At 33.7% G+C, this 12,357-nt stretch overlaps 1 protein-coding gene and 1 long non-coding RNA gene across 2 annotated transcripts; one reads left to right on the top strand and one right to left on the bottom strand.

Annotated features, from left to right (window-relative positions):
* The first annotated feature begins 879 nt into the window (after nt 1-879).
* LOC121258999 lies at nt 880-2,015 on the top strand. Its single transcript, XR_005939496.1, has 2 exons — nt 880-1,015; nt 1,890-2,015. It is a non-coding gene; the product is annotated as an uncharacterized LOC121258999 (long non-coding RNA).
* A 5,297-nt stretch (nt 2,016-7,312) lies between these two features.
* LOC121258998 (transcription factor RAX3-like) lies at nt 7,313-9,045 on the bottom strand. The gene is made up of 3 exons (XM_041160467.1): nt 8,677-9,045; nt 8,401-8,530; nt 7,313-8,259 (listed from the first exon to the last, which is right to left on the bottom strand). Exons 1-3 carry the CDS (start codon nt 8,810-8,812, stop codon nt 7,491-7,493), a joined length of 1,035 nt encoding a protein of 344 aa, XP_041016401.1. The 5' UTR covers nt 8,813-9,045; the 3' UTR covers nt 7,313-7,490.
* Nucleotides 9,046-12,357: the final 3,312 nt, after the last annotated feature.

Here is a 12,357-nt window from a genome sequence, read left to right as displayed (position 1 = left end):
AAAATCTTTCAGTGGGGCGTGTGGTGATCGCTTGGCTCCAGAGAACAACAGATTTGCATTTTGCCCTACTGTGAACAAAAAAAAAAAAAAACCAGAAAAATAAAAGAAAAACTAGAGAGAAGAGGGAGGAGGGAAGGAAGAGCCAAAGCTCCAACCCCCTCGTCTAGGCTAAGTTTTTTGGGAAGGGCGGTTGTGTAGAGAGCGAGAATATGATTTTTTATCGAGAAAGAGACCAACTACAAGAAAATTACGGATGTTTTTTGGTGCTTATTATTGTCACCCAAGTTGACGGATTAATATATGGGAAAACCTTTCCACAGGAACATCTTCTATTCTTTCATCAACGGAGTTAAATGAGCATATGCCACATAGAAGCCACATGAAAATACAGGTAGACCGCACTGCATAGGATTTGAAAAAAAAAAATTCCCTCTTTTGTACGACTACAGTGTTCCTTCCCTCCCTCTCTCTCTCTCTCCCCCAAGAAAGCCTTCGAGGAGTAGGGGCCACTGTAGACTTCATTCCCCACTGTTGATCTCGGAATCTTCGTCGACCGAAACCCACTCTCTTTCTCGAATTCCTATCCACGCGATCCCTCCTCCATGTCTATAAGTCACCCTCTCTCTCTCTCTCTCTCTCCCCTCTTCACCGTAAGTCACTGTAGTTGCGAGTTGTGGAATTTCCAGTTCAAAAACTAATGGCAGCTGTTGTAAAACTAATGGTAGTGGGTCGTAGAAACTTTGTTTGAAAAACTAATTTACAGTTCAAGAATTTGTTCTTGTTTGTTTGAAACTGTGTTTATGATTTTGATAGAAACTTGTTGTAATTGATTCTGTGAGTATTGTGATGTAATAAGGATTTAGTGGAATTGCGAATGATAGCTGCAATAATGGAAATGAGAGACGCATGAAAGTTGTTTGATGAAAGGTTTCATAGAGCCACAAGTTAAAATCACATTCAAACAAACTCCTCTCATTGCCTCAATATTTGCTTGGACACGGGGGCTAGAACATAGGTCAGTTTTTACTACATTGTCAAATAGACTACACCAAATTCTGTGCATTTTGGTATGTTGTCATTTGCCACCATCTAAGAAATTATGTCTTTTTTCTGTTTTTTCTTTCTAAAGAAATGTCTGAATTAAGGTCCTTTATGCAGAAAATTAACTAGCTACATAAAATGATAACAAATTAACAACTTAGATAGTAAGAGAATTCAGTTTAGAATTATTGATCAATTTGTTTTTCAGATTATTTACCATGATTTAATGACTGTGCCGAGGTTTACATGTAGTTCCATAGGGAAAGTCCCAGGAGCTTTCCAAACATCATGTGCTCAATTGCTAGCCTTCAATGATGTCATTTATACATTGATTAAGTTTCTTCTCCATTAAAAGCTTAATGTTACCCAACATTAATAGACTAATTCGTAGCTACCAATCAAGTTCATTGGTTAAGCTGGCAGTTACTAACAGTGTTTATTGTTTGGGTTCATATTCACATATGCATAGAGTTTATTGTTTCTTTCTCCCCCTTTTAAGCATTTACGTTAGCCTATCAATTATTGAGCCTTGGTCATATATGTAAATAGATAGGTGCTAAAATTAGCATAAGTTTTTGTTCCTAACCACCTCTAACTATATTTAATACTTGGTTTTCTAGCACACCTATATATATATATATATACACTATACACACACACACACACACACATATATATTATATTCTGAGGCCACTAATCAATCATTTGTTAGCCTACATTCTGCTTGCAGTTGGCCCAAGATTGTCTGCCAATATTAGATTTTCCTCTTAAGTACTGGTACAACACAACAATTATATGTAGCTTCTATGCTTCCAAAATTTTTATTCTGTGATTTTCAATATTTGCAGACCTGATGATATGTACCAACCAAATCCATACAACACTAATACTATTTTGGTAAGCTTTATGGCTAAAAGAATGACAGGATCAATCAAGAACGTGTAATGGCTAAAGAAGCAAAATTTAAAGTTATGAAAAAGAAGTACAATGGAACATTAAAAGCTTTATTATTGTCATAGCTTTGTATTGTTGTAGTTTGTGTTGTACTTATTTTGTATCCGAACGGTTATTAGCCCGTTAGTAATTACATTTTGTAGTTCTCCAAAGAAGTACTTTTGGAATGTATTTAGACAATTTTTAAACGTAATGAAAGACTAAATGTATTACATTTGTCTTTTGTATTACATTTTGTATATGAAGATGCATTTCTTTACATTTCTTTGATAATCAAGTATGGTTGATCTTCATTGTAAAACCTCTTGTAAAATGCTTGGGTGTCTTCTACCTCATCAAATTTCTTCCCAACGAACGGTTCAAAAAGTCCACTAGTGGAAGTGGAAATTGACTCCATCTCCATCTTCCACATTCACTCTATCTCCATCACCATCTCCATCTCCCACATTCACTCCGTCTTCCAAATTCACTTGATCTGCATGATCTTCCATATTCATTCCATCTCGTACATTCATTCCATCTCCCACATTTAAATCATATTGCTCTTCCATGATTTCAGCATCAATACTTTCATTTTCAACTTGTGGACAATTTCTACTCGTTAGTATCTCAACTTCATCACTATCCGAGCTTGACATAAGATCTTGTATCCCAACATAAAACAATGCAATCAATAAAAAATAATACGACCAAAACAATTCATTAAAATTAGAAAGGGTAATATTGACTATCAAACACCACCAGCTCTATCTACTATTTAAAAAAAAACAAATAGAAAGGCCCTTGTAATAATTTTTTTTTCATTAAAATTAAGTCTACATTCTTCATTCTTTTCCCAAAATTAAAGCTCTATGCATGCTTTTAACTTTTAGAATCTATATATATGGATGTCCTTTTGGAATTATCAGGAGATTCCCAAAATTAAATCATCTAAAAAAATACCCCAAGAAATTAATTTGTTTCTAAACATCTAGTAATAAACCGACATTCTCTACCCCAAGAAATTAATACAACACAAACAAGAATGGATAAACTGACATTCACTATCTCAAACCGCATTCACTAGCCCAAAAAAATTAATACAACACAAACAATAATGGAAACCCCATAAATTAATAAACCGAAATTCACTATTTCAAACGATAATGGATAAAAGACAGATTTTTACACTACCACATACCATGTGGTTTGCAGTTCGCAAGATATCGATGAAAGTATTGATATTGAACGTGGTCTGGAGGCCTAACATGCGATTATGGCGGGTTGCGTCGGTCTCGCCTGGAGCTCCTCCACCGACACACGGAGGTTGTACGGCGTACGTTTGAATATGGATGAAGTGGGTTGATGGTTCTAAGGAGGAAAGAATACACTGGTTGCCAAGGGTCTTGGATTTGAATTTTGCTATGGTACGATGCGGTCCAGAAATGAGTTGTGTGCTTAGCTGATATTCATCTCCTTATTGGCTTCTACTAAACTTACGTTATAGGATCTGCCGTTTCAAAGAGAAACTGTTAATATATATATATATATATATATGTGTGTGTGTGTGTGTGTGTGTGTGTGTATATATATCTATATATATATATATATATATAGTGCCTTGATCACCAATTATCTTTGGTTCTTTCTTGATAGCCTTTTGTGCTCTGCTTCTTCTTCGAGAGGGATATTCCTTACTTTACAGGGTGAAAATTAGTCATAATGACCTACGAACTGGAGAACACGAGGTACCTTTTTTTATTTGTTAATTATGTAATTGTGATAGTTATTGATCACAGATCAATTAATTATAACCTAATTAGAACTGTCTCCTTCATTTGCTGGAGCTAGCTAGCGTGTACAAATCATGTGAGTCATGATATATAATAATATTCAGAATGAAAAATAGCATACAATTTTGTTCTTCTAATATATCATGTGAGCTAGCTAGATTTAGAGGACATCTTTCTTTTTTTTCTTTTTATTTGGGGCATCTATATATGTAAGATCAGAGACACAATTATCAAGAGCTAATTATATATCATGCAGTTGCCTAGCTACCTCCGTCCTTCAAATATATAATATCATGGTGACATTTTTTATTTATTTTTAATTTTTGGTGTTCAGAAAAAGATTTGGGAAAATGCCAAATATGAATAATTCATGTTATGGTAAAAGTACAAGTCCCTTTAATATTTCATACCAAGATCAAGTCTCAGAGCCCAACAACTAATTATATGTATACACACATACATATGTGTATATATATATATATGCGTCCTAGCTAGTGATTATTTCCTCTCTCTCTCTCTCTCTCTCTCTCCTTTTTTTGTTGATCTTCTTCTTTAGGTATAACAACTTCAAAGTTAATTTGTTACCTAGCTAAGCTACACTTAAATATTGCATGCCCGAGTGCAATTAATGGGTACTGCATGCACATCATGCAGATGTATTTCTGCTTCGGTTGGAATTAATCATTCTCGATCTTATTTTAAAAATTAACTACTCAACACATGATGACATGCATGCACATGAAACTTCCGCATGCAAGTATGTGAGGAACAGCAACATGCCAATTATATATTCTGGTACCGTTATTTATTGTAGGTTCTGCTCTTATAACTTGAACTTGGAATTAGCTAGCTAGGCTTAGCTAATGAGACCCCACCTTTTGAATCACTTGAAAAGGACAAAAAACATCTTGATCTATTTTCAAACTGTGTCAACAAATTCTAACAAATCATGATCATAGCTTACCAAATTAACAATGATGCCAGCTTATAGTCAACACAAAACGACATCTTTTGATTTAGCATATATATATATATATATACACACTACAGTTAGCTAGCAAGACCATGCCAGGATCGATGAGTCCATGTACGATAATTTATTTATATATATATATATATATATATATATCTGCTTTGACCTTAATTAATTCGATCCTCATGATCAAAAGCTAATTATTCAGCAACCAATTTAGTCGCAAAAACAAGCTCGATCGACATCATTTGGGTTTTGTAAATTAGAATCTTAATTTATCTGCTCCATCAACTTGATCGACTTTTGATCTTCTCCATCGATCATATCATCTGATCAACTTGTATGATATGATGAAGAACGGCCGGCCTTGCAGGCCAGGCCAGGATCATACAAGTACTGATGCTTTTCCTATTGTCCTCGAATGTTTTTAAATCATTTGACGAAAAAAGGTCAAGTCTCACACGGAAGTTAATATAACACATGATTCACAGATCTATAAAAACCTAACCTACAAAAGATACATTCGAAAAGAAGAAGAACAAGAAGATCATGAAGATGGGCTTGTTCCTTATATATGATCAAATTAATTAATGGTATGTACGTGCGATCAAATGAAATTTGTATAGAATATCATACTTTACGAAAAAGAAATGACAAAATATGGGAAAACTTACGGCCTGCTCAATCGATCCCCGCGGCCATAATGTTTAAACCCTAGGCGCGCAAATATATATATATAGCAAGTTGTGCTCCAGCAACACTATCAGTAATTAAGTTGGCTAGCTGGGCTTCTAGCAATAAATATTGTACTGGTGGCATAGGAACTGCAATATCAAATTCGATTTTGACCATCTATTTAGCGGCAAATTAATTGTGGCACCGTCGTAAGTACGTACTAATAATTCTTTTTTTGCTGGTAAATTTGAATGTCGATCATGATCAGAGAGAATCAAAAGATCATCAGATCATAAAGATCTGTTATTCTTGATCATGTTGATTGAAAATGTGATGAAGAAACCCTAATTAATTATAATCAAATGCATATATATATGCAACTGATCAGTTGACATGATTGATAGTTAGATCATAAAGATCGTTCGATTCATGTTAGGTAGCAATCAGTTTCAAGCATTTATTTTGATATATATGCATGGCACTTAATTAAGTTTCACACTCAAAATTGCTTATTAATTCGAGAAATATATATATATATATATATATATATATATATATATATATATATGACCTGTATCATGTACTGATCGATAGCTAGCTAGCTAGGTTTGGTCGCCTTTTTCATATCTCACTCGGCCAGCTTGATGAACGATCGAGGAATATATCAAATCCGAGAGCTTGGATATTGAAACGTCTGCGCGCAATTATAAGAAGACTCGATCGCCTATATGCAAGATGATCGAAGATCACGTCGTGTGAAACTTTTCTGATATTTTATTTTTTGTTTTGTTCTCTCTATATATATATGATCTTCTAGATCATACTTACAACCGTTTAAATTCTGCCTGTGCAAACTCTCTCTCAAGCCCCTATTATATTTGCAATTAGTCAAATACTACTAGGATATATAAATCATGCAGCATGATACCGTTTCGGTAAAATTCTCATGATGCATATGCATACATACATATATATATATATATATATGCATTAATGTGCAAATGCTTGATCTGATTGAATAAAATATACTTACACTCCTTTATTTTCGGAGCAATATATAGCGGCGCGCACGCCCACGTACACACTTAAAACTGATCATCCAGTTCTATTCCTAAAACACACTATATATCAATGGCAGCTTTGAACGACAATAAATCTGAGGAAGCTGTCTTGATGATCAAACCAACCCACATGCACTCGGATCGAACTGTGTTGTTGTCGTATGCCTCTTTTGTTTTATTGTGCTCTTCATTCGTTTCCATCAGAGTACTGCGTTTCAGAGTTAATTTATACCAGCACTCAATGACTCTACCTATCGGCCCTCAGACAGTAATACTGCCGCGCCTAATGTAGGGCGGAACTACTCGGTGGCTTGTAGGATTACAAGATCTCGAATATCACTAAATTAAGCCAAATGATCAACTTAATTCTCGAAGATCATGCATGATCACCTAGGAATGAGGATGTAGACTTTCTCTCGTGTTTTGTTAATGTCTTAGCCATGCATGCATATATGTGTTATGAATTAATGCAGCCATATGGCCCATATCATAGAAAGTTAAAAAACTTGAAGCTTAATTAGCATCTGGCGCCCGAAATGCCAGAGGCGTGCAATCAGATCATCTATAGATCATACAGTATATTTTCTTGGGGTTTTCTCTAGCTATGCGCATTTATGTTATCTACAAGAATACTGCATAGACAATTGCTTGTATGATTTTCCAACAAGTATTTATTTAAACCAGCAATAACAACAAACCCAATCATGTCTCCGTTTTTTTTTAAAAAAAGTGCGAGCTCTAAATTTAACCCCAATTAATGCCGATGAATTATAGAGCAGAAGCTGCAAATCCCCCCTTATTCAGTACTAACAGGGAAACTTAATTAGACTGAAAAATACAGTAAAAAAGAGCTTATCGCGCACAATATAGTAGACAAATTATAGTCACCATGGATATAGATCCACAAGCATACAAAAAGCAACATATGGCAATTGAGTTTATTAGGGTTTTCTCTGAGAATCCAACACCACTTTCCTATTATATATTGCTAGACATCTTACCATGTACAGAAGCTTAATTTTCATGAGGGTACCTCAACTCTTCAAAAGCACATTCATGTAGTGTCCCTTGTTGCATACCTTCATAGTTGGAAGCTAGTAGTACTGGAGGATAAACCAGAGTCCTCGTCTCCCCCCAAACGTTACTTCCACCAGAAGTACTGCTAGTGCCAATTTTATTATCGACCATGTCATCCCCACATAAGAATTCTAGCCCATCTACTCCCTGTGGATTGTTGTATACGATTTCCTCGAGCTCTGCTGGAAAACTGCTTTGTCCTTGCAGCGCGTTTAATTCTGCCCCATCAAAATAGGACTGGGCTTGTGCAAATTGATTGCCATTGCCGTTTAGTGTATATATGGGAGAAGTAGTACTGGGCATATTCACAGCCTGATATATTTGTTCAGTGGCGGAAATATCATTTGTGAATTGAAGAGTACTTGTCCCCTGATGGATTGGCAGATCAACCTCAGAAAATCTTCCTCCAAGTTTGATAAGTAATTTTCTGATAGAAGCATGGTCGTTAAAACGAGGTCCTTGGTTTGAGTATGGTATGGGTGCCAGCACAGGCAGCTCTGGCCAGTAAGGGTTTTGGTTATTGTTATCAGGAACCATGGAATTCCCACCCCCTCTCTTCATTTCCTGCTTTAGGCTGCTACCTGATCTACGAGCCTGTTGTTCTTTTCTCTGCTTGCCAAGAAGCTTCTTCTTCAGCCTTGTGTTCCAGTAATTCTTTATATCATTATCCGTTCTTCCGGGTAACTGTGCAGCAATAATAGACCACCTGTTCGTGCAAATTAACAAAAAAAGTTTATAGAGTAAACACAGTAAACACAAATTAAGGCGCTGAAAATATAGAATTGAAGATGATAATCTCTCTTCCACCTAAATTGTTATATATGGTATAGACGACGATAAAAATTACCTGCTTCCGATGCTGATAAAGAGGCTGCAAATTATCTTCTCTTCCTCTTCTGAAAAACCTCCGTGCTTGATATTTGGGCGGAGGTAGTTCAACCACCTAAGGCGGCAACTCTTTCCGCACCTCTTAAGGCCTGATATCGATTAACGTACATGCAACAGCTAGTTTAAATATGGCGTGAGATGTAAACAAGCTAGATCACTGCAGTTGAATTAGATTTTGATTCTAGCAATTAGGAAAATTAGGAAAATAGTATAGAGGAAAACGAGCATCAAGTACCGATCTTTTGGGGTAAAGCGATCCAGTTACCCCCGGTGCCATTCTTCTCTATATACGACTTGAGTTTGTCATCTTCCTCTGGTGACCATGGGCCTTTTTTGACGTTTGCTTTGTCACAGCAAGGAGCTCTCCCCATGTTATAATCTTGGCAATGCTTTGAGCTTGATGCAAAAGCTTCCCTCGATCTCTACAAATCCAAAAATGATATATAAGAAAGAATCAGCTGGTAGGAGGAAGGGAGGGGCCGGGGAGGAGTACTACTATTAGAAAAGCTGGAAGATGGACATGGTTTCCGGTATTCTAGCTTTAATATCCGGAACAACGATTTTATTTGTCCTTTGAAAAGGTGTGGCACAAACTTTATATAAAAAATTCCAAAATTTAGCATGCCAGATTAGGAGTCAGGGTTTTTCTTCTTGTCTTTCTTCCTTAATCCAGAATCATGAAATTAGATGCGATGGAATGAGACGAATTAAAATTAAAATTAAAAAATTAAATAAAATATTTTTAAAAAATATTTTTTTAATATTATTTTTATTTTAATATTTAAAAAAATTAAATTATTTATTTTATTTTATATGAAAATTTAAAAAAATTATATTGATGAGACGAAGGATTTTCAAAATTTTTAAAATTTTAAATTTTAGTCTCGAAAGTAAAGCAAGCTGATTAGGGCTGTTGATTTCCAGCTTGGACCAATATTTTAATTCACACACACCTATATATTAAATTACTAAAGAAATGACATATATTCTTCATCTTTAATTTTATCATCATATGCAATCACATCAATTAATATGACACATTTAAAAGGAGTTTTTGTATAAATTATTAAATAATTTAAAATAGGCCACATTAATTAGTCGCGATATGAGTCCATCAGTATGTTAAAATGATACAAGATAATTAAGAGTAACATTACTATAATGCATTATGCAGATATATATGTATGTGTGTGTGTGTGAATGAGATATACGTACAGAACATTATTTTGGTATATGCAGTAAGCATCAACAACATAAATCAGTTAATTAATCTCACCTAATAAAAAACATTACATCAACCCGCGACTTCACGTTGAAAATTTATAAGAACGTCAAATTATATTCCATCATGCAGATGATTGTAATTTAACCAGATGAGTTATATATAATTATGTGGAAACTAACTTGGGATTTTTCCTTCAGGGTAGGTGACCAAATGAACAACAAGGGAAGAAGAATGCCATGAAATTAAGTAGATCGAGGAATAATATAATATAGATATATTGCAGTAGCTAGCTAGCTAGCCTTACTACTTTATAAGATTTAATGAGATTTTCTTTCCATTTCCAAGGCAGCATGAAGTATTTAGATCATAAGAATCATTCCTCCTTAAACTCGCGCGATAACATTTGGGAGTCGATATATTGAGAATTCTTACAAAACTGAAATGATCATCAAGATTTTCACATATTAACTGATCATGATCTTCAAATATATATATATATATATATATATATATATATATAAAAATATAATATACTAATTAACTAGTAATACTACTCCATCGATCGATCCTATGATGAGCTCCAATTAAATGCTGATCATGAGCTCCAAATATTTCGGAAAACTAATCAAATTTATAAGCTTATTTTACAAATCTCGCTAGTCAGTTTTTATTATTCTAGTCATTTTCTGTCATCCACGAGTATGAATGAGTATACTCTGATCTACAAAATATTGGAATAAACTAATAAATATATATATATATAAGATTATATAATGAATCATTAAGTTAGATATATAGCAAGTAAAAATTTTAAAAGATGATTCCAAAATTTGGATATAGATTTTCTTACGTAAGACATATAAGAATTAAATGCGTGAAGAAGGTGCAGCGTATTTGGTGAGACATACAGAAGAGTGTCACATCAAGATGATCAGCATCGTTAACTTGACCTTTCTTATTCCTCCCGGTCTCGCTTGTGCGGGCGTGACAGACATGGGTGATCGTGTGCACGCGGTACTAGCGCAGCCATGAGACACACCACAACCACATCAATATAATATAATATCAACTTCTATATATTAATGCATTTTCATGCCGGGCTGCTACCGAATCATGTGCATCAACCAGCTGTCTGTGGTTATAAATTGTGTATGTTATGTCGATTGTCGGCCAGCCAAGCTGCTAGCTTTCTATCTCCTAACTAAATAAGCAACTATAAAATCTGGATGAAGAAGTTATATATGACATCATGTCCTCATACCAGCACATGAAGTAGTACTACTGATCAGTTATGTCGTGTGGATGAAGAAGAATTCGTAGAGAGGATAGTAACAATTAAGGCTTGGTAATTGACGAGAGAAAATAAGGACAAGACAGTAGATCAAATCATGCAAGCATGCAGTTGTAAAAGATAAAGCTCCCAGCTGGCCTCTAGCTCTGAGGGTCTATTATTGGGATTTCAATGCTCAGCCTGAGATCAGCTCAATAAACATGTTCGAAGTTTCCAACTCTTGCAAGGAAGGAATACGAGTACTGTCACGGTACTGACAATTAGGACGAACAAGTAAATCAGTACGATTTACCTCTGGCCTGGCCGTGTACCTACCTATAAAAGATAAAAGAGAATAACAATAATTAAGAAATTAATTATGAATAGTATTAAAGAGAAGTTATTGTAAAAATATATACTTTACATTCATTATATAGTTATTTTTAATTATTTATTTTTTTTATTTTAGACTTAAGAGATGTATAGTTTAGATGATACTACATCATACGTGTAAAATAATTGTTCCCAACAGTAATTTTTATCTATATTTATCCATTAATTATATTAGGCCGTTTGGATGCTTTGAACATCTTAGTATATTTATGAATATATATAGTAGTAGAAGAATTTGAGTTAGGATGTTTTATTAGATTTTAGAAAATGAGAAAAAAAAAAGTTAGATAAAAATATTATAAAGTCAACAAATTATTTGAATATAATTTTTTAATATATATATATTTTTAAATTTGAAAAGTATTATTATTTTTTGTGCTTTGTATGAGAATTTTAAAAATTATAATGATTAAGTAAATATTAGATAAAAAAGTTGATTATTTTAAATTGAAAATATTGTTTTTTGTTTGAGTGAAATTTGTGAATAAAATATTTTAAAATACTTGAGATCATATGTTGTGTTGCCAAACATGATCTTATAAGTGGCGTGAAATTGTTGATAAATGAATTAAACTAACTAAAAATACAGCTAGTTCTAATATTTTTTCATGAGTAGTATTATATATACTTACAGTTTTAATTATATTTTTATTTATAATATTTATTTTGTTAGTTTTTTTTTAATTTATATTTTAAATTTTATGATTTTAAGCCTAAATATCAATAATTAATATGTAAAAAATAAATGTTTAATAAATTTTTTTAAATACATTTAACATTTTATTTTCTTAATTAGTATTGAGTAAATACCCTTAATATATTAGATCGAGGGTTTAAAGTTCGGGTAGCTGACACTGACAGTTTTATACAATGATAGAATTAGTAAAAGAAAAGTAAAAAAGCAATATTAATTGATTTAAAAAACGAACACACAAAGGTCAAGGTTTGTTATAGATTAGGCCCTGACCAAAATCTGTGTGTCTCTCGACGTACATAATATTTGTCTCCTACCGTAAACGGACCTACAT

Source organism: Juglans microcarpa x Juglans regia, chromosome 4D, assembly GCF_004785595.1.
Source record: "Juglans microcarpa x Juglans regia isolate MS1-56 chromosome 4D, Jm3101_v1.0, whole genome shotgun sequence".
NCBI lineage: Eukaryota > Viridiplantae > Streptophyta > Magnoliopsida > Fagales > Juglandaceae > Juglans > Juglans microcarpa x Juglans regia.
Note: the sequence above shows the minus strand (reverse complement) of the source record. Positions and strands in the feature narration are given on the sequence as shown.

Excerpts from the sequence above, each read along its gene's own strand:
- LOC121258998 (XM_041160467.1), bottom strand. The coding sequence starts at position 8,812 with ATGGGGAGAGCTCCTTGCTGTGACAAAGCAAACGTCAAAAAAGGCCCA. Across the intron at positions 8,531-8,676 it reads CGCTTTACCCCAAAAGATCG|GCCTTAAGAGGTGCGGAAAG; the intron begins GTACTTGATGCT and ends AATCGATATCAG. Across the intron at positions 8,260-8,400 it reads TTTATCAGCATCGGAAGCAG|GTGGTCTATTATTGCTGCAC; the intron begins GTAATTTTTATC and ends TTGCACGAACAG.